This window comes from Ranitomeya imitator, chromosome 3 (genome assembly GCF_032444005.1).
Source record: "Ranitomeya imitator isolate aRanImi1 chromosome 3, aRanImi1.pri, whole genome shotgun sequence".
Lineage (NCBI taxonomy): Eukaryota > Metazoa > Chordata > Amphibia > Anura > Dendrobatidae > Ranitomeya > Ranitomeya imitator.
Window position 1 is genome coordinate 101,656,409 of NC_091284.1, and position 22,798 is coordinate 101,679,206.

The window sequence follows — 22,798 nt, forward strand, 5'->3', positions numbered from 1 at the left end:
AGACTAACTTATACACAGTACACATTGAGTAATGGGGTCTCGCTCTTCTTTCTCCGTAGCATAAAGATAGAAGACATTATACAGCAGTACTAATCTGTGTGGCTGTGAATCCAGACCGGAAGTAGATTAATTTCAGTGTGCTGAGTGTGCCTCACTCCTCACCTCTTCCCATAGAGTGTAATAGGGGCTGTAACCTGATACTTCAGGGAGCTGACAATCCATGCAGTTTTGACCAAGATGGATATGAGCAGTTTTTTTTCCAGAGAGGATGATGAGGGGATAAGAGGTTGATAAAAAGAGAAAGATGCAGATTTTTCTGATAAAAAAGTCTTATATTAGCCCTTTTAGACATGCCAATAACCCCTGGTGTACTAACATAAACAATGGCACATGACTGCTGCCGCCACTCAGTGGCCACTGATCAACTGCAGCCTTCACAGTTTTGCTGAGCAGAAGAACAGTGTTTCTCCTCCTCTTACAAGAATGTAAAATCTAATTTATGCCCTCTGCTTGGCTGCAGCGGTCAGGGGGAATTGTTGATATCAGTAAACCAATGAGGTCTGAGAGCGGAAGGTAATATACATTATTTTTTTCATTTATCCAGCAGCCAGGGCCATTGATAAAGGGGCGACTAGTGGTCACCAACTCATTTACATGCAATCTATAAGCAGTTTTTTTTCTATGTAATCTGAGAACAGCATGATATTGGGGCGGAGACCCTAATTCCAGCAACATGTTACTTGCTGGACTGCTTTGTGCAGCCTGGATAAAATTCTCTGCTGTAGATGTAGCGGTGCTTTGAATGTTAAACAGTGTATAACCCCGCCCACACCTCTGATTGGAAGCATGTTGTATACCCTCCTGCCAATCAGTGGAGGGGGCGGGGTTACACAGATTAGCTGGACTGCCTGGCATAAGGAACCTAGTCCTGCAGTGATAATCTCCTGCTGATGCCTGCAGACAGACTTCATTTTAATTACATGTAGGTCTTGGGCATCTTAGTTCTTCAGGACCACACAGATTAGTATGTGTTAGCTTACAGAAGCGCTCCGATCAAAGTGTTTATCCTCTTATATTGCAATCATCATATTATATAGCACTGTGGATTTACATTTGCTCATTTTGCCTTTCTACCCAGCTAATTCTTCTCTTTTCCATTAGGTCTATGACATCAACTGATTAAAAACTGACTAGCTGAATCCTAAGCTCTATGTAGAAACAGAAAGTATCCTTTCCCTGCATGAGTCATCACTGCAAAAGTCCCTGGCAGTGGGAGGAGGGAGCAGCTGGGTCAGGAGTTGAAGAGGGGAATCATAAATGCAGGGAAAAGAGACTTAGAGCAGAGGAAAAGAGAATAATTAGCTGGGTAGAAAGGCAAAATGAGCAATTGTAAGTACGCAGTGCTGTATAATATGATGACTGCAATATATTAAGAGGACAGACAGTCATTAGGCGGGTAAGGCCAACCATGCTCACTAGACTCACCGCATGGGATAGCAATGGAGGGTGCAAGGACGGCGGTCACTATTTTCTATTGTTGCAATTTCATTATAATTCATAAGCTTCAATCATCATCATTCTTAAATTTCCAAACTATATCCAGTGGTACATTTCCTACAAAGTTTTGATCTATAGATGTCCCATTAAGTTATGCCAAGTGCAACCCTAGAATAATACCCTGTTCTCTCACAACCTTCCTGTCACCCTTTCTACCTATGTTATCGAGAGTGATAATGATAATAGAGATGTACTTAGACAGAACCATCATTTATACGTCTACACCTAAGAAGACGACACTTTAATGGTCATTAATCACATACATTGTACTTGAGACCTGAACCACCTGCAGAAATGTGCACCTGGGTCCAATGTATAGTGTGAAAACATGAGGATATAATGTCTTGGAAGAGTAACTGAAGTCAAAACAAATAATTCATATATAAAACAAACCAAAAATCCACCTATACTGTTGTTATAGAGGGCAAATCTCCAATATGGATGGGTGATATATATTTTCATTTTTGGTATGATTTCTGCATCCACATTTTTCCTCCATACTTATCCATAGTGAACTTCTTCATAGTAGAAGCCTTGCTTGTACATTATAAAGATATTTAGTGCTGTTTGGACACACACCTCATTTGTTTGGTAAAGTTACATAAACAAGGTCTACAAGAACCACTAATCTTCTGTTCCTTGGTCTATAGAAGGCCATGGTGACATGTAAGAGAATTACCTTAATCTCACTTAGACATACAAAATACTTTACTCCAAAACAGCTCTATAATCTCTTTCTCTATTTTATAGAAACAAACCAAACAAATCTGAAACATGTAATGATGAATCATTTAGGTTATTAGTCACGAGAGAAGTCTCATTGGTTTGCCCTATTTCGATCCTTCATTGAAAGAAGCAATGCAGACTTGATAGCACATGCAAGACTTAAAATAGAAATCAGACAGAAGATTTTATTATCTTGTACGTAGTCTTGCCAAACACATGTAGTAAGTAATGTTTTTTTTATATTTGATTGGGACACATTTAAGCAAATTGTATTTTATATATACTTCCCTACATTACAGACGGTGGGGCTAAGAAAAAATGCCTTAATTTATATTATACATAATAAATCATGAAACAATATGGATCTATCAGCCCGATTGCCCGGATCGGATTGATTTTTCTCAGGTACAAAACAAAGGTCCTGATTCTTCATTTGCATTTTTTCATTTTTTTTAAAGGGTTATCTCGGAAATTGCTTATTTTTTGCCACAGGGCTAAGATCTTACGGACAGGCCATTGCTATCATTGCTAAAGACCTGCCTGTTCTGTCCGGCGCCGATTTCTGCCAGCTCAGAGTAGTCACAAACCACTCCTGCCTGCTTTATTTGACATTTCGTTAACATAACAGCTTGTCTTCTTCTGAGCTGCTCTGTCAACAGGGCGTCACTTGTTATGAAAGGCAATTCAGTACTACAATGGACATAGCGGTCAGAGCACATACAGTGATCTGACAATAACCCAAAATCATAGAACGAGCTCTGAGACGTGGGAACTCTGCAGACCGCAATCCCTAATCCTCTCCAAACAACACTAGAGGCAGCCGTGGATTGCGCCTAACTCTGCCTATGCAACTCGGCACAGCCTGAGAAACTAACTAGCCTGAAGATAGAAAATAAGCCTACCTTGCCTCAGAGAAATACCCCAAAGGAAAAGGCAGCCCCCCACATATAATGACTGTGAGTTAAGATGAAAAGACAAACGTAGAGATGAAATAGATTCAGCAAAGTGAGGCCCGACTTTCTTAACAGATCGAGGATAGAAAAGGTAACTTTGCGGTCTACACAAAACCCTAAAGAAAACCACGCAAAGGGGGCAAAAAGACCCTCCGTACCGAACTAACGGCACGGAGGTACACCCTTTGCGTCCCAGAGCTTCCAGCAAAAAATTAGACAAGCTGGACAGAAAAAATAGCAAACAAATAGCAAAGAAGAACTTAGGCTACGTTCACACTAGCGTTGTGCGCCGCTGCGTCGGCGACGCGACGCACAACGCACCGAAAAACGCGTGCAAATGCACGCAAAAACGCTGCGTTTTTCGACGCGTGCGTCGTTTTTTGACGAAAATCGGACGCAAGAAAAATGCAACTTGTTGCGTTTTCTTGGTGCGACGCTAGCGTAAAAAAAGACGCACGTGTCGGAAAACGCAACAAACAAAAACGCATGCGTCCCCCATGTTAAACATAGGGGCGCATGACGCGTGCGTCGCCGCTGCGTCGCCCGACGCTAGCGCGACGCACACTAGCCGAACGCTAGTGTGAACGTAGCCTTAGCTATGCAGAGCAGCAGGCCACAGGAATGATCCAGGGAAAAGCAAGTCCAACACTGGAACATTGACAGGAAGCCAGGATCAAAGCATTAGGTGGAGTTAAGTAGAGAAGCACCTAACGACCTCACCAGATCACCTGAGGGAGGAAACTCAGAAGCCGCAGTACCACTTCCCTCCACCAACAGAAGCTCACAGAGAGAATCAGCCGAAGTACCACTTGTGACCACAGGAGGGAGCTCTGCCACAGAATTCACAACAGAACCCCCCCTTGAGGAGGGGTCACCGAACCCTCCCCAGAGCCCCCAGGCCGACCAGGATGAGCCACATGAAAGGCACGAACAAGATCGGGAGCATGGACATCAGAGGCAAAAACCCAGGAATTATCTTCCTGAGCATAACCCTTCCATTTAACCAGATACTGGAGTTTCCGTCTAGAAACACGAGAATCCAAAATCTTCTCCACAATATACTCCAATTCCCCCTCCACCAAAACCGGGGAAGGAGGATCAACAGATGGAACCGTAGGTGCCACGTATCTCCGCAACAATGACCTATGGAATACGTTATGTATGGAAAAAGAATCTGGAAGGGTCAGACGAAAAGACACAGGATTAAGAACCTCAGAAATCCTATACGGACCAATGAAACGAGGTTTAAACTTAGGAGAGGAAACCTTCATAGGAATATGACGAGAAGATAACCAAACCAGATCCCCAACACGAAGTCGGGGACCCACACGGCGTCTGCGATTAGCGAAACGTTGAGCCTTCTCCTGGGACAAGGTCAAATTGTCCACTACATGAGTCCAAATCTGCTGCAACCTGTCCACCACAGTATCCACACCAGGACAGTCCGAAGACTCAACCTGTCCTGAAGAGAAACGAGGATGGAACCCAGAATTGCAGAAAAATGGCGAAACCAAGGTAGCCGAGCTGGCCCGATTATTAAGGGCGAACTCAGCCAAAGGCAAAAAGGACACCCAGTCATCCTGATCGGCAGAAGCAAAGCATCTCAGATATGTTTCCAAGGTCTGATTGGTTCGTTCGGTCTGGCCATTAGTCTGAGGATGGACAGCCGAGGAAAAAGACAAGTCAATGCCCATCCTACCACAAAAGGCTCGCCAAAACCTTGAAACAAACTGGGAACCTCTGTCAGAAACGATATTCTCTGGAATGCCATGTAAACGAACCACATGCTGGAAGAACAATGGCACCAAATCAGAGGAGGAAGGCAATTTAGACAAGGGTACCAGATGGACCATCTTAGAAAAGCGATCACAGACCACCCAAATGACTGACATCTTTTGAGAAACGGGAAGATCAGAAATAAAATCCATAGAGATATGTGTCCAAGGCCTCTTCGGGACCGGCAAGGGCAAAAGCAACCCACTGGCACGAGAACAGCAGGGCTTAGCCCGAGCACAAATCCCACAGGACTGCACAATAACACGCACATCCCGCGACAGAGACGGCCACCAAAAGGATCTAGCCACCAACTCTCTGGTACCAAAGATTCCAGGATGACCAGCCAACACCGAACAATGAACCTCAGAGATAACTTTATTGGTCCACCTATCAGGAACAAACAGTCTCTCCGCTGGACAACGATCAGGTTTATTAGCCTGAAATTTTTGCAGCACCCGCCGTAAATCAGGGGAGATGGCAGACACAATTACTCCTTCCTTGAGGATACCCGCCGACTCAGACAAACCCGGAGAGTCGGGCACAAAACTCCTAGACAGAGCATCCGCCTTCACATTTTTAGAGCCCGGAAGGTACGAAATCACAAAGTCAAAACGGGCAAAAACAGCAAACAACGAGCCTGTCTAGGATTCAACCGCTTAGCAGACTCAAGATAAGTCAAGTTCTTATGATCAGTCAATACCACCACGCGATGCTTAGCTCCCTCAAGCCAATGACGCCACTCCTCGAATGCCCACTTCATGGCCAGCAACTCTCGGTTGCCCACATCATAATTTCGCTCAGCAGGCGAAAACGTCCTGGAAAAAAAAGCGCATGGTTTCATCACTGAGCAATCAGAACCTCTCTGCGACAAAACAGCCCCTGCTCCAATCTCAGAAGCATCAACCTCGACCTGGAACGGAAGAGAAACATCTGGTTGACACAACACAGGGGCAGAAGAAAAACGACGCTTCAAGTCTTGAAAAGCTTCCACAGCAGCAGAAGACCAATTGACCAAATCAGCACCCTTCTTGGTCAAATCGGTCAATGGTTTGGCAATACTAGAAAAATTGCAGATGAAGCGGCGATAAAAATTAGCAAAGCCCAGGAACTTTTGCAGACTTTTCAGAGATGTCGGCTGAGTCCAATCATGGATGGCTTGGACCTTAACAGGATCCATCTCGATAGTAGAAGGGGAAAAGATGAACCCCAAAAATGAAACCTTCTGCACACCAAAGAGACACTTTGATCCCTTCACAAACAAAGAATTAGCACGCAGGACCTGAAAAACTGTTCTGACCTGCTTCACATGAGACTCCCAATCATCCAAGAAGATCAAAATGTCATCCAAGTACACAATCAGGAATTTATCCAGGTACTCTCGGAAGATGTCATGCATAAAGGACTGAAACACTGATGGAGCATTGGCAAGTCCGAATGGCATCACTAGATACTCAAAATGACCCTCGGGCGTATTAAATGCAGTTTTCCATTCATCTCCTCGCCTGATTCGCACCAGATTATACGCACCACGAAGATCTATCTTGGTGAACCAACTAGCCCCCTTAATCCGAGCAAACAAATCAGATAACAATGGCAAGGGGTACTGAAATTTAACCGTGATCTTATTTAGAAGGCGGTAATCTATACAAGGTCTCAGCGAACCATCCTTCTTGGCTACAAAAAAGATCCCTGCTCCTAATGGTGACGATGACGGGCGAATATGCCCCTTCTCCAGGGACTCCTTCACATAACTGCGCATAGCGGCGTGCTCAGGCACGGATAAATTAAACAGTCGACCTTTTGGGAATTTACTACCAGGAATCAAATTGATAGCACAATCACAATCCCTATGCGGAGGTAGGGCATCGGACTTGGGCTCATCAAATACATCCCGGTAATCAGACAAGAACTCTGGAACCTCAGAAGGGGTGGATGACGAAATTGACAGAAATGGAACATCACCATGTACCCCCTGACAACCCCAGCTGGACACCGACATGGATTTCCAATCTAATACTGGATTATGGGCTTGTAGCCATGGCAACCCCAACACGACCACATCATGCAGATTATGCAACACCAGAAAGCGAATAACCTCCTGATGTGCAGGAGCCATGCACATGGTCATCTGGGTCCAGTATTGAGGCTTATTCTTGGCCAAAGGCATGGCATCAATTCCTCTCAATGGAATAGGACACTGCAAGGGCTCTAAGAGAAACCCACAACGCTTAGCATACTCCAAGTCCATCAAATTCAGGGCAGCGCCTGAATCCACAAATGCCATGACAGAATACGATGACAAAGAGCAGATCAAGGTAACGGACAGAAGAAATTTTGACTGTACCGTACCAATGGTGGCAGACCTAGCGAACCGCTTAGTGCGCTTAGGACAATCAGAGATAGCATGAGTGGAATCACCACAGTAGAAACACAGCCCATTCAGACGTCTGTGTTCTTGCCGTTTAACTCTGGTCAAAGTCCTATCGCACTGCATAGGCTCAGGTTTAAGCTCAGGTAATACCGCCAAAGGGTGCACAGATTTACGCTCACGCAAGCGTCGACCGATCTGAATGGCCAAAGACATAGACTCATTCAAACCAGCAGGCATAGGAAATCCCACCATGACATCCTTAAGGGCTTCAGAGAGACTCTTTCTGAACATAGCTGCCAGCGCAGATTCATTCCATTGAGTGAGCACGGACCACTTTCTAAATTTCTGACAATATACCTCTATCTCATCCTGACCCTGACAAAGAGCCAGCAAATTTTTCTCTGCCTGATCCACTGAATTAGGTTCATCGTACAGCAATCCGAGCGCCAGGAAAAACGCATCGATATTACTCAATGCAGGATCTCCTGGCGCAAGAGAAAATGCCCAGTCCTGAGGGTCGCCGCGCAAAAAAGAAATAACAATCAAAACCTGTTGAACTGGATCACCAGAGGAGCGAGGTTTCAAGGCCAGAAATAATTTACAATTATTTTTGAAACTCAGAAACTTAGTTCTATCTCCAAAAAACAAATCAGGAATAGGAATTCTTGGTTCCAACATAGCTTTCTGATCAATAGTGTCTTGAATCTTTTGTACTCTTGCCGAGAGCTGATCCACAAATGAAGACAGACTTCTAATGTCCATCGCCACACCTGTGTACTGAACCACCCAAATGTCTAGGGGAAAAAAAAGGCAAAACACAGTGCAAAGAAAAAAAAATGGTCTCAGAACTTCTTTTTTCCCTCTATTGAGAATCATTAGTACTTTTGGCTTCCTGTACTGTTATGAAAGGCAATTCAGTACTACAATGGACATAGCGGTCAGAGCACATACAGTGATCTGACAATAACCCAAAATCATAGAACGAGCTCTGAGACGTGGGAACTCTGCAGACCGCAATCCCTAATCCTCTCCAAACAACACTAGAGGCAGCAGTGGATTGCGCCTAACTCTGCCTATGCAACTCGGCACAGCCTGAGAAACTAACTAGCCTGAAGATAGAAAATAAGCCTACCTTGCCTCAGAGAAATACCCCAAAGGAAAAGGCAGCCCCCCACAGATAATGACTGTGAGTTAAGATGAAAAGACAAACGTAGAGATGAAATAGATTCAGCAAAGTGAGGCCCGACTTTCTTAACAGATCGAGGATAGAAAAGGTAACTTTGCGGTCTACACAAAACCCTAAAGAAAACCACGCAAAGGGGGCAAAAAGACCCTCCGTACCGAACTAACGGCATGGAGGTACACCCTTTGCGTCCCAGAGCTTCCAGCAAAACATTAGACAAGCTGGACAGAAAAAATAGCAAACAAATAGCAAAGAAGAACTTAGCTATGCAGAGCAGCAGGCCACAGGAATGATCCAGGGAAAAGCAAGTCCAACACTGGAACATTGACAGGAAGCCAGGATCAAAGCATTAGGTGGAGTTAAGTAGAGAAGCACCTAACGACCTCACCAGATCACCTGAGGGAGGAAACTCAGAAGCCGCAGTACCACTTCCCTCCACCAACAGAAGCTCACAGAGAGAATCAGCCGAAGTACCACTTGTGACCACAGGAGGGAGCTCTGCCACAGAATTCACAACAGTCACTGCCGATATCATGCTGATTGACCGCTGACTCCCCGCAGTTAGGTAGTGCGGAGCTGGCTATCATTCAAACATGACATCAGCATTTATGCCCCATCGCCCCACGGCATAGATGCCGGATCAACACAGCAGAGTGAAAAAAAGCTGCTCTGTCAACGTCATTGGAAGCTACAAAATCACCGGCAGGAGCGATCCGTGACCACTTGAGCAGACAGAGATCGGCGCCGGGCAGTACAGGCATGTAGCTTGCAAATACCTGACTGTAAGCTCTTAGCTCCTTACAGAAAATAAGCAAAGTCCCAGAAAACCCCTTTTGAGTCACATTTTTTTGTCTTGAAGTATTCATTTACTTTTTTTTATACCAAATTCATCGAAATGGAACAATTTGGCATAAAAACGCCATTCATGAATTTTGTACAAAATCAAAAATACTTCATTTTTGCCTTTAAACTTTGTGTCTTTTTTTTTGTACAAAAAGTCACATGTCCAGTTAAAAGTATAGCAAAAATTGTACAAAAATTTCAGGTATGGTCAGAGTTTGATCATAGTATGATTTGCATAATCGTCCTGATTCTCCCAGAAGAGAGAATCGGTGGTCGTCTGCACCTGCCCTTAGGATAGACAATCATTAGAAAAAGCACTGGGCAGTCCCTTTACATAAAAATGCCCCCAAAGGTGTATGCTTTTTTTAAAAAAATTCTATGTTACTGTTTGCAAGTTGGATCACAACCGTGCAGAGAATAATTAGATACTAGTAGATCTAGTCCATCTATAACCAGAATATGACAGATTTTTCTTTTTCTATTTTGCTGCACTCAGTGGATTTTTTTCCTGAGACATTATATTATCTTACTTGACATTGAGTGGTAAAAACTGTTCACAGAAAAACACCCCAGTAATCTCAGTTTTGTACTTGTTTTTCCCTAAATGTTAAATATCCGTGTTCACAGCAGACAGCTTCCAAGTACCTGAGGTTGCACAATGTACACCTTGCAACGTGGTAGCCTAGCACAATATTCTAGAAATGTTCCCTAGGGTTGTAAGACTGGGGGATGCACTAGTGACAGCTTGTCAGGCTGCCAGTCTACAGGTGGATCGATATTAGATGTATAAGAGCTGTGCAGGTTACAGCGCGTCCATGTTCTGCTCCGGCCTCGGGCACTTTCTTGTTTGCTACAGTTTCTACGTTGAGTTATGCCAACGTGCTGTTGTAAAGCTGGCACCTGACAGTAGGCAGGGAGGTGGCTCCTCCACTTTTTCACAATTATGAAATATGATTTTAGCAATTCTTACTTTAGGACACCTACAAGGCTGAGCCTGGTACCTGGAACAGGATGACAGCCGGTGGGCTGGGAGAAATCTTATATAAATAAGAAGTGATTAGAATGTACGCGGCTTACCGAAGGAATACATTATTATGAAGCCTCACCCAACAAGGATGTCCTGACTTCTGAAGATGCCACATTGACTACATTTTATTAACTACTCCGAGATTAATGACTCCTTTACTTTGATATCTAAATTAATGTATATTGTTCTACTAACCATTTAGGCTCTGACAAGATTTTCTCAGAACTTCACGGAGTTATATATTGGGAGTATTCTCCGACACGCACCTCAAATGGAAGGCTCCGATCTGTGCCACTTTGTAGCCCACTGTGGCATGCGTTATTCATTTCACACAGTGTTAAGAAAGTGAACATTTTATTATGGTTATTATAACTGCTTTCCTGTATGGTAGGCACTGGCAGTCACAGGCAGCAGAGGGCTCCGAGGCAAGAACAGTATATGGACCCTTTGCAGTCGAATAGTTTATCATAATGCACAATTCACCATGTTTTGGAGGTGGTAGTGGCCCCCTTACTTTTGGGCCCCTGTGTGGCTTCACAGGTTGCACCAATGATATGTCCACCCTTGATGGTAAGGCTGAAGATATATTGATGCATACCACCCTGATCGAGGCCAGTAAGCCACCCATTATACAGTTAGGTCCATATATATTTGGACAGAGACAACATTTTTTTAATTTTGGTTATAGACATTACCACAATGAATTTTAATCAAAACAATTCAGATGCAGTTGAAGTTCAGACCTTCAGCTTTCATTTGAGGGTATCCACATTAATATTGGATGAAGGGTTTAGGACTTTCAGCTCCTTAACATGTGCCACCCTGTTTTTAAAGGGACCAAAAGTAATTGGACAATTGACTCCAAGGCTGTTTCATGGACAGGTGTGGGCAATCCCTTCGTTATGTCACTCAACTAAGCAGATAAAAGGCCTGGAGTTGTTTTGAGCTGTGGTGCTTGCATTTGGAAGGTTTTGCTGTGAAGTAAACATGCGGTCAAAGGAGCTATGCATACAGGTGAAATAAGCCATCCTTAAGCTGCGAAAACAGAAAAAACCCATCCGAGAAATTGCTACAATATTAGGAGTGGCAAAATCTACAGTTTGGCACATCCTGAGAAAGAAAGAAAGCACTGGTGAACTCATCAATGCAAAAAGACCTGGGAGCCCACGGAAGAAAACAGTGGTGGATGATCGCAGAATAATCTCCATGGTGAAGAGAAACCCCTTCACAACAGCCAACCAAGTGACCAACACTCTCCAGGAGGTCGGCGTAGCAATATCCAAATCTACCATAAAGAGAAGACTGCATGAAAGTAAATACAGAGGGTTCACTGCACGGTGCAAGCCACTCATAAGCATCAAGAATAAAAAGGCTAGACTGGACTTTGCTAAAAAAAAACATCTAAAAAAGCCAGCACAGTTCTGGAAGAACATTCTTTGGACAGATGAAACCAAGATCAACCTCTACCAGAATGATGAATAGAGAAAAGTATGGAGAAGGCGTGGTACAGCTCATGATCCATAGCATACCACATCATCTGTAAATCACGGCGGAGGCAGTGTGATGGCTTGGGCATGCATGGCTGCCAGTGGCACTGGGTCACTAGTGTTTATTGATGATGTGACACAGGACAGAAGCAGCCGAGTGAATTCTGAGGTTTTTAGAGCCATACTGTGCTCAGATCCAGCCAAAGGCAGCCAAACTGATTGGTCGTCGCTTCATACTACAGATGGACAATGACCCAAAATATAAAGCCAAAGCACCCAGGAGTTTATTAAAGCAAAGAAGTGGAATATTCTTGAATGGCCAAGTCAGTCACCTGATCTCAACCCAATTGGGCATGCATTTCACTTGTTAAAGTCTAAACTTCAGACAGAAAGGCCCACAAACAAACAGCAACTGAAAACCACCGCAGTGAAGGCCTGGCAGAGCATCAAAAAGGAAGAAACACAGCGTCTGGTGATGTCCATGAGTTCAAGACTTCGGGCAGTCATTGCCAACAAAGGGTTTTCAACCAAGTACTAAAAATGAACATTTTATTTAAAAATATTGAATCTGTCCAATTACTTTTGGTCCCTTTAAAAACAGGGTGGCACATGTTAAGGAGCTGAAACTCCTAAACCCTTCATCCAATTTTAATGTGGATATCCTCAAACGAAAGCTGAAAGTCTGAACTTCAACTGCATCTGAATTGTTTTGTTTAAAATTCACTGTGGCAATGTCTATAACCAAAATTAGAAAAATGTTGTCTGTCCAAATATATATGGACCTAACTGTATGTCACATGAATGGTGACCAGGCTTTGTTCAGCATATGTTTCAGGAGCTTTCCCACCACACACCGACTATGCTTACATGATGACTGCGTGACTGCGAGTATGTGATTTGTATACATGTATTCACATGCCGACTAGACTCTTGCATTGAGCGAGGCCAGATACGTCTAGTCGGAATGTAGCCATACGTAAGCAAATGGCATACCTGTGGTTCCGGCACAGAGAATCCTCACAGTGCACAGTGCGAGGATTCACAAGTCTGCAGTCACATAGAGTAAATGCAGACTTATAGCTGGATAACCATTTTAAGACTTAAAAAAGGTCTTCCCCTTTTGTAAAACACATCTCCCTCAGCTGCAGTTTGTATTGGAAAACAAACTATTCTTTATTCCTCCTCCCCGGATGATTATTAATCTGTTTTTAGATGTATGTAGAGAGTGTATAGTTTTGGGACAATTTATTAATAAGAGCTTGTTCAGACGATCGTGTTTTATAACAGAGTATTCAATTTGAGGCTGTCCGAACACAGAGCCGCACATGAAGCCAATCACGTCTGAATTTTGCAGACTTGACTGTTTTCTTTTACCTGAACCCCTAATGGTGTATTTTATGTAAGTCACAGTGATGAGAGAATTTAAACAGGTATTCTCAAGTTTGCAAGAATAGGAGATAATTTCCTGAATGCTGGGTGTTTCACTTTTGGGACCTCCACCATTCCCGAGACTTGGAACTCTGAAGAGCCTTGTGTAAATGAAGCATTGGTGGATCTGGCATACCGCTGCTCCACTCATTCTTAATGGAGTCATTGGAGATAATGGAGTGCTGCACTTGGCAGTGGTGTAACTTGAAGCTTGTGGGCCCCAATACAAAATACCCACCAGTGCCCCCAACTATCACCTATTTTTAATAGTAATTGTCTTTTCTAATGAGCTAAAGTGACCTTTGGGACCCCTCTAGTCTCCAGAGCCCTGGTGCAATTCCAGCCCCTGCCCCTATTATAACTACGCTCTTGGCGCTCGGCTGGTCTTCGACAGTCAGAAAAGAATGAATAGAGCGCTGTAGTATGGAGGATCTACCACGGCTCCAGTCAAAATCTCAGTATCGGTGGAGATCTCAGTGTTCAGGAAATGATATCCTATCCCACAGATAAGGGATAACTTTCAAACTTGAGAGTACGCCTTTAAGACAGCGATATGGAAATGTGTCCGTTTTTCATGCAGAAGAAAATGAGCTATCGCAGAGGTTTCTCTGTTCTTGCAGACTTAAGCTGTCCTTGTATTAAAGGGATGGCAATCCACCTGAATGGTCGTCATGTAATGTTACATTTCGCCAGCAGAGGCCATCTGTTTGGTTCAGACAACCCCTTTAAGTGTCAGGAAGACTTTAACCCTTTTCTTTGCTCTTCTATGAATTATCTGTTTGCTCATTCACACAATCAATAATTTGAAATACCGTATATATATTTTTTCCTTAATTGTGAAGCATGTTTGTGCCAATCTTTGGTTTTGTACTTTAGCAACACATGCTTTTAGTAAACCTAAAAGTCAGATAAATTTACATGTGTGACGTACCTGAGGAAATGTTTGTGGGGCACAGTAGATCTGCTGTGTTGGGGACTGGGACCAGTACATCCTTTGTTCTTTCTCTTGCTGTCTCATAAGCAAAGATTGCGGCTTAAGCTTTACTTCTGATCCCAGCTACAAAGGGAATGACACATTTACAGCTTTAGTTTCATTCATTTATTCATTCATTTATTTCAAGGCTTTTTCTTTTTAAGTTTGCAATATTAATGGCTGCACCAACAACATGACTGGATGGACTGCGCCAATCTGGACTCTTAATGCTAATATGAGCATGCTATGAACAGTATACAATGCAGACAGCACAGATAGGATCAATATATCAATTAATACATGAAAAAAGTACAATTATCATGCAGTTTTTTTTTAATACATATCCTTCTTAGGCCTCCAGCACACAGCATTATTCCGCAGCACACGGAGGCACCAAAGGCAACGCTTTGTACAATGGACAATGCCCCATTTTTTTTTCTTACGGACCCATATAGAGGTTACGGCATGATCCCATAAAATACTACGATCTTGTGCATCCCTAATACTTCTGTGTGCATGACACCTTAAGAAGATATTCAGAAATTAAGTTTATTTACTTTTGCCGTTTTTTTGAATATTGGGGTTTGTTGATCCTGAAAGGGACTCTGTCACCTGAATTTGGAGGGGTTTTCAAGTGTTTGATTCACCCTTTCCTTACCCGCTGGCTGCATGCTGGCTGAAGTTCATTCTCTGTCCTCCATAGTACACGACTGCGCAAGGCAAGATTGCCATTATTTCACAAAAATGCATTAAAATATAGCTCTTTGCGCTTGTAGAATGACTCAGTGCTTTCCAATAGGATGATGTGAGAAGAATTGGCCTAATTTAGGGCTTGTGAATATGATCGTATTTTCGGTCAAAGTGCAACCAAATAAAACATTGTATTGCACTCGGGCCAATGTTAGTCTATTGGGCCGTACAGATGTCCGATTTTTTTTTCCTTGAACAGAGTCTGTCTGTCCGGGGAAAAAAAAATTGCAGCATGCACGATTTACATCCAATATTCGGATTGCACTCGGCAAGTTAATGAGTCCATGGAAAAAAATCGGACTGCACTATACATACATGAGCATTTGTTTATTGAGATACTACACATAGTGAGAATGCAGCGCTATGACACATGCAAAGTAGCAATGAAATGCAGACAGGTTAGGAATGGGAGAAGAGCATGCCAGAAACACAAAGCAGCAAAGAAGCCCTTCATACTTGCCCCGAAAGATTCTGAGAGCAGAATCGCCTTCTATCTAACAGCAAAGTCCCAAGTCAGTGGTTGAAAGGCACTTACTAGTTTATTCTAAGCCATATTTAGCGAGAACCACCTTGAAAAATAATAAAGGCGTAGAGAAGAAATGTCAGATTATGTGACAGCACAAGACAGGACAGGTTATCAAATCACCAACTTGCCGTAGAAGTAACCCATATCCCAGAAGCCAAGTAATATATGTTCTACCCATAACTGGAGCATGTGTATTCTCTGCATCTCAGAGGTCCAAAGTCAATTATTGTTAGATGTAGAGGCGGATTGATTCTATGACAATTTAAGCTTCTTATAACTTACTCATCTGGGGTCTAATATAACTTGGAGAATGGTGGCCCCTCCACTACCACCACCTTCACTACCAGGAATTTAATACATTTTAACAAATAAAAATGGATTACCCAGAGGACCAACAGGAATAAAATAAAAGCAAAAAATGGTCAATCCTGACCTGGTGACAGATTTTCTGTAACGGCCTCATAGCCACGAAACTGTCATTCCTATTACCCATAGCAGTAATATGGCCAGACGTGGTAGTGAGGAGCACAGTTGATTACCGTTCAAGAATTGGTAAAAGTCATTTTTAAATGTTTTCTATCTACTTTATACTTTATTACTTAGTGTGCAATTACTTTTGATATAAAAAAGCTAAGCAACCACTTGCGTAGCAAAAAAAAAAATCCCTATACATGTCAAATTGAGAAGGATTCATGTGAACCGACAGTGCTTTGGCAGGAGAACCAATTTCAGGGTGTGGTTCCCCCCTCCATGGATGTTATAAAAAAGGAAGACAGACTAGGGAGTCTGTACAAGCCACTCTATTTATTTCAAGAGGGAAAAAGTGAGAATTTTTTTTCTGTATTCACAATGGCTGCTGCCGTCAAATGGAGAGTACGATGGAAAGTCGAATGGAGGATGCTGTCTGAACCTTGCCTCTCCACTCCTCCACTGTTTGTACACCAAGGATGAACGCAGCAGTAATGTCGTCTGTGCTGATTCCACCTGTGGAATTATAAAGCATGCAACTCTCCATGCAACAACAGTGGCCACTTTAGTCATACGGAAAGTGACTTAAAGAGGTTGTCCACTACTGTTACATTGTTGGCCTATCCTTAGGATTGGTCATCAATGTCTGGCCAGGGTCCGACACCCATTTTCCCTGCCGCTCAGATGTTATCGGTGGTGGATGCCGGCCAGAAGTAGTTACTTACCGAGCTGCTCCGTCTACTTGTAGTGGCTGCCACAGGGTACTGCACATTCGTCTCCTATTCAAATCAATAGGAGGCGGACGTGCAGAAATCTGCGGTAGTCACTACAAGTAGATGGAGCAGCTCAGCAAGTGAGTGCTTCCAGTCAGCGGCCGAAGCCAACACCGATAACAGCTGATCGCCGTGGGGTGCCGAGTGTTGGACCCCGGCAAATAAAAGATTCATGACCTATCGTAAGGATAGGCCAACAATGTAAAAGTAGTGGACAACCTCTTTAAGTCACTTTGGAACAGTAGTGGGGATCGTAAACAAGTGTCTATGAATTAGTATTGTGAAGGCAAATTTTATATTTTGTCTGAAAGGTCACTAGCTAGTTTTTATGATACATTTCATTAACATAATCTAATAAGCTTACCATCATCTGGGAGCCTTCATCATGGCTGGTGCTATACTGTATAGAATTACACCATGTTTGCGCGTCTATGTCAGGAATATGTGTGGCAAATGATTCATTGTCTTCTGGACAGGTGGAACCACAGACGTTTTCAAAGCTGTCTATTCCATCCATGCTTTTGAAAGGTTTCTCCCCAAGAGACATAGAGTGGAGAGTATCTGGAAAAACATCGCTGAATTGCCTCTTGTAGGGATGAAAGTGGTTTTTCTCCTTGATGAATTTACCAAAAGTGATTTCTGTTGGGTCATCACAGCTGTACCTCCTGTATTCATCTCTTGGAGAGACTTTTCCTGAAAATCTCATAGAAATGTGGTCCTGGGGTGACAGGGAAAGGTCAGGGCTCATGGATGAATCTGAGCTTTTTCTTTCAGTCTGGCTGTCAGAATCATGTGTGTTTCCACCATAACTGTCCTAAAATGATCAAAAAGACAAGACTTTTTTTTAGTAGTTTTATGGCTAATTTCCATGTGAAAACTCATTGGCTGCAATGAATACCCCATGTGATGACATAAATCATAGTGGATATAAAGAAGCAGAAAGCCTCAGTGTGTTACCGTACCTATGTCGGAGGTAGCACCATCCAGTTATGTAGAGAACTATTGAGATTCTACATCAGTAAATTTGTAGGGCATTTTTAAAGGGCATCGGTCAGTAGGATGAACTCTCCTAAGCCATCTAAATGTGCACGCAGGGCATTGAAAGTTGAATAAAGTAAAATCATGACAGTTATAATCTATTTTTTTTTTTATTAAAGTGAAATTTACATTTTTTCTTAATATCTACTGTAAATTAGCTGTTAAGATCTATCCTGTAGAATGTAAGCCCGCAAGGGCAGGGTCCTCGCCCCTCTGTATCAGTCCGTCATTGTTAGTTTGTTTACTGTATGTGATATTTGTAACTTGTATGTAACCCCTTCTCATGTACAGCACCATGGAATCAATGGTGCTATATAAATAAATAATAATAATAATAATAATGGGCCGGGCACTGATTTGCATGTCAATCTGCCTCCAAAGCTTGTTTTAAATGAAAGGAGACATTACCAGTGTGAAATATGTAAATCAGGAGAGCAGACTTTAAAACCAGCTCTGGAGGCAGATGCTATATACCCTATATTAAGGGTCACCAATCTAACCCAAGAAGAGGTGCGAAACCAGCTAAATAAGATTAAAATAGATAAATCTCCGGGTCCGGATGGCATACACCGACGAGTACTAAGAGAACTAAGTAATGTAATAGATAAACCATTATTTCTTATTTTTAGTGACTCTATAGCGACAGGGTCTGTTCCGCAGGACTGGCGCATAGCAAATGTGGTGCCAATATTCAAAAAGGGCTCTAAAAGTGAACCTGGAAATTATAGGCCAGTAAGTCTAACCTCTATTGTTGGTAAAATATTTGAAGGGTTTCTGAGGGATGTTATTCTGGATTATCTCAATGAGAATAACTGTTTAACTCCATATCAGCATGGGTTTATGAGAAATCGCTCCTGTCAAACCAATCTAATCAGTTTTTATGAAGAGGTAAGCTATAGGCTGGACCACGGTGAGTCATTGGACGTGGTATATCTCGATTTTTCCAAAGCGTTTGATACCGTGCCGCACAAGAGGTTGGTACACAAAATGAGAATGCTTGGTCTGGGGGAAAATGTGTGTAAATGGGTTAGTAACTGGCTTAGTGATAGAAAGCAGAGGGTGGTTATAAATGGTATAGTCTCTAACTGGGTCGCTGTGACCAGTGGGGTACCGCAGGGGTCAGTATTGGGACCTGTTCTCTTCAACATATTCATTAATGATCTGGTAGAAGGTTTACACAGTAAAATATCGATATTTGCAGATGATACAAAACTATGTAAAGCAGTTAATACAAGAGAAGATAGTATTCTGCTACAGATGGATCTGGATAAGTTGGAAACTTGGGCTGAAAGGTGGCAGATGAGGTTTAACAATGATAAATGTAAGGTTATACACATGGGAAGAGGGAATCAATATCACCATTACACACTGAACGGGAAACCACTGGGTAAATCTGACAGGGAGAAGGACTTGGGGATCCTAGTTAATGATAAACTTACCTGGAGCAGCCAGTGCCAGGCAGCAGCTGCCAAGGCAAACAGGATCATGGGGTGCATTAAAAGAGGTCTGGATACACATGATGAGAGCATTATACTGCCTCTGTACAAATCCCTAGTTAGACCGCACATGGAGTACTGTGTCCAGTTTTGGGCACTGGTGCTCAGGAAGGATATAATGGAACTAGAGAGAGTACAAAGGAGGGCAACAAAATTAATAAAGGGGATGGGAGAACTACAATACCCAGATAGATTAGCGAAATTAGGATTATTTAGTCTAGAAAAAAGACGACTGAGGGGCGATCTAATAACCATGTATAAGTATATAAGGGGACAATACAAATATCTCGCTGAGGATCTGTTTATACCAAGGAAGGTGACGGGCACAAGGGGGCATTCTTTGCGTCTGGAGGAGAGAAGGTTTTTCCACCAACATAGAAGAGGATTCTTTACTGTTAGGGCAGTGAGAATCTGGAATTGCTTGCCTGAGGAGGTGGTGATGGCGAACTCAGTCGAGGGGTTCAAGAGAGGCCTGGATGTCTTCCTGGAGCAGAACAATATTGTATCATACAATTATTAGGTTCTGTAGAAGGACGTAGATCTGGGTATTTATTATAATGGAATATAGGCTGAACTGGATGGACAAATGTCTTTTTTCGGCCTTACTAACTATGTTACTATGTTACTATGTTACTATGTTACTATGAGATCTATGTCACACCTATAGATCTTATAGCTTATTTACATATTAAGAAAATGTGGATTTCTCTGGAGCAAGACATCGGATCGCAGATATCAAGGTGTTATTTTATTTGGACAGATACCCTTTAAGACTTTTTAGACACCAAATGAACAAAAGAACAAAACTGTACACAAATGGATCAAGAATGTAAAGACTTTCAAAGTTTTGAGAATCATTTCTTCATAGAATATCAGTGATGTCAACGTCATAAAAGACAACTATTTGGTCCTTTGGTCCTCCTCAAATATTTACTACAATAGGGAAAAACGAAGGCACATTCGCACTGTACACTACAATTAAGATTGCATTGGGGTTTCTGTTGAAATTCCTTTAAAAAGTAGAATATGTTCTTGAGTTCATCTAAAAAGGTGGACACTGCCAGAAGTCAGAAGGATTACAAAATGACTCCATCTGGCTCATTATTGTGAATGGCACAACTAGGAGTTCCAGCCACATCCGTTTTTTGGGGGCTTTCAATGGAAAATCCGATGTAGTGCTCATTGTAGAATACAGTGTAAGTGTGGACCAGCCATAATCTGTAACTGGTCTTTTTTCATTACACAACCAACTACTGACAGGTTCAGGGCCGGACTGGCCATATGGCAATTCTGGCAAATGTCAGAAGGGCCTGTTTGGTCATGGGCTGCCTGTGTTCTCAAGATGGCCATACTGTTAAGAGTTGTGATGAAGCACAAAATCACTGCCTCCGTCACTTACCCCAGTGTCATGGTTTGGACAGTACTCATGCCCTGCCCTCTCAGGGTTAATTGTATGTAGCCTCCTTTTGGATCTGGGAGGGGTATTTATATCCACTCTGAACCTGGATTCTCTGTCAGTTATACTTTCGTTCTCTCTGTGTGTCTGACCCCCTGGTGTGCGTGTGCATACTGCGGTGTTTGACTGCTTTCCTTGGTTCTGACCTCCTGGCCTGTCTGTTCTGACTTTGTCACCTCGCGTCTCTTTCGGTACTTCCTTGCTTGGTTCGTCTCCCTGATCTCCAGCTTTCACCTGACTATCCTTCTGTCTCACTACCTCATTTGACCTCCCTCCCGGTTTTGACCTCGGCACATTTGACTTCTCTCCTCTCTGTCTGGCTCCCCGGCACTCCAGCTCCTGTCTCCGCCCTTGGCTACTCCCCCTCGGTTCAGGTCCTGCTTGCTGCTGGTGAGTTCTCCGCCTCTCTGCTCATGTCTCCCCTATTTTGGCGAGCTGCCAACCTTGTGGCAGTTACACCCAGAGTTTGTGACACCCAGCAGGTCATGAGCATCATTAGAAATATTGGTCTTGTAGAAAATCTTCCTTTCCTCCACCCAGGGTAATATTAGTAATATATCCCATCTGGTTCATGGGGATGGAGACAACATGGGGCTGTGTGATTTAAAATGCCAGGACTGAATTTCAGCCCCATTCCGTACCTGGTTTATATAATTTAGTGACACTTGCTAGGAAACATCATTTAGACTTAATATAGTTTATATATTTGTATTTAAACTTATTGCACTTTTTTTTGTAAATTGCTGTCTAACTGCTTCTGGTTCATACCCCAGAGCGGTGCTACATTCCTTAAATTGCAATTTGAGTTGCCTTATCATGTATTAAGATCAAGATAGTAAATTAGAGTTATGTTATTATATCTCTGGGGTCATTATAAGATCATACTGGAACTGTATAGCCGATTATTCCTACTTCACCTGCAAAATGAAACCAAAAAAATATTCCTGGATGTGTGGGTCACCTTTCAGCCAACAGGGGCCTAAGGCAGTGTATGTACCTTAACCTTAAAATCACTTAAAATATGCATTCCAGATTACGAGCACAGTCATATATTTAATATTCCCTACTTAGCTTAGGTATTCAGGCTAGGCTAGTGGTATGCCTGCTGCAGATGTTACTTAGAAAGACTGTACAACCATGAAAGCAAAGCAAATCAATTCGCCAAATCGGGCCATACAGATTAAATTTCAATTTATATTTTGACATTTTGACTTTTTCTTGTTTCCTTTGGGGAACCATAGGCAGAACAGGATGGATTTAAACCCATTTAATCAATTATTTACTTGGCACGAAAAATATCTGGCAAAGGGAATATGTACCATGAGGGAAGACCATGCTAAAGGGGTGCTTGGAGACAGGGGGACTTGTTGATCACAATCCTATTTGCTAGTACAGTGTGAGAACTTGTGAAGAACACTGGTCTCTAGAGGCTCTGTAATTGGGAATTGGAAAGGATGTGAAGGGGAAAACAAACACCAGGCGGCAAAATCTGTAACCCTGATATGGTATCCTTTATGTTTTATGGCCTCCTCTTTATTATGTACAACATACCGTTCAAGGTGTCACTCTTTCTTTTATGAGATCATACTCTAAGGGGGCATGTATGGTATATGATGGAGTCAGGGAGCAAACACGTCCAATTTGAATACAATTATTATTATTATACTTGCTTACAGAGCCTTGAGAAAGTATTCATAACCCGTGAACTTGTCCACTTTTTGAACCTTTCACTCACAAACTTAAATGTGTTTTATTGGGATTTTATGTCATGCTATCATAAAGTAGCAAGCATAAGTGAAGTGTAAATGAAGTGATGCATGGTTTTCTAAATATTTAAAAAATATAAATTTGAAAATTAGGACGTGTATTAGTATTCAGTTCACTGGCTTTTTGCTAACTGCAAATGGGACATCTTATGGTTTGCTTTAAAAAATGGCTTTCTTCTTGCCACTCTTCCACAAAGGCCA

General features: G+C 42.6%; 1 protein-coding gene across 1 annotated transcript in view; it reads right to left on the reverse strand.

The window, feature by feature from the left end:
- Positions 1–22,798, reverse strand: part of FOXN1 (forkhead box N1) — a 97,088-nt gene that overhangs the window by 16,353 nt on the left and 57,937 nt on the right. The window contains exons 4-5 of the mRNA XM_069761237.1: positions 17,206–17,655; positions 14,283–14,408 (exon numbers count right to left, since the gene is read on the reverse strand). Coding sequence (XP_069617338.1) covers positions 14,283–14,408; positions 17,206–17,655 — 576 coding nt within the window. The remainder of the gene's footprint in view (positions 1–14,282; positions 14,409–17,205; positions 17,656–22,798) is intronic.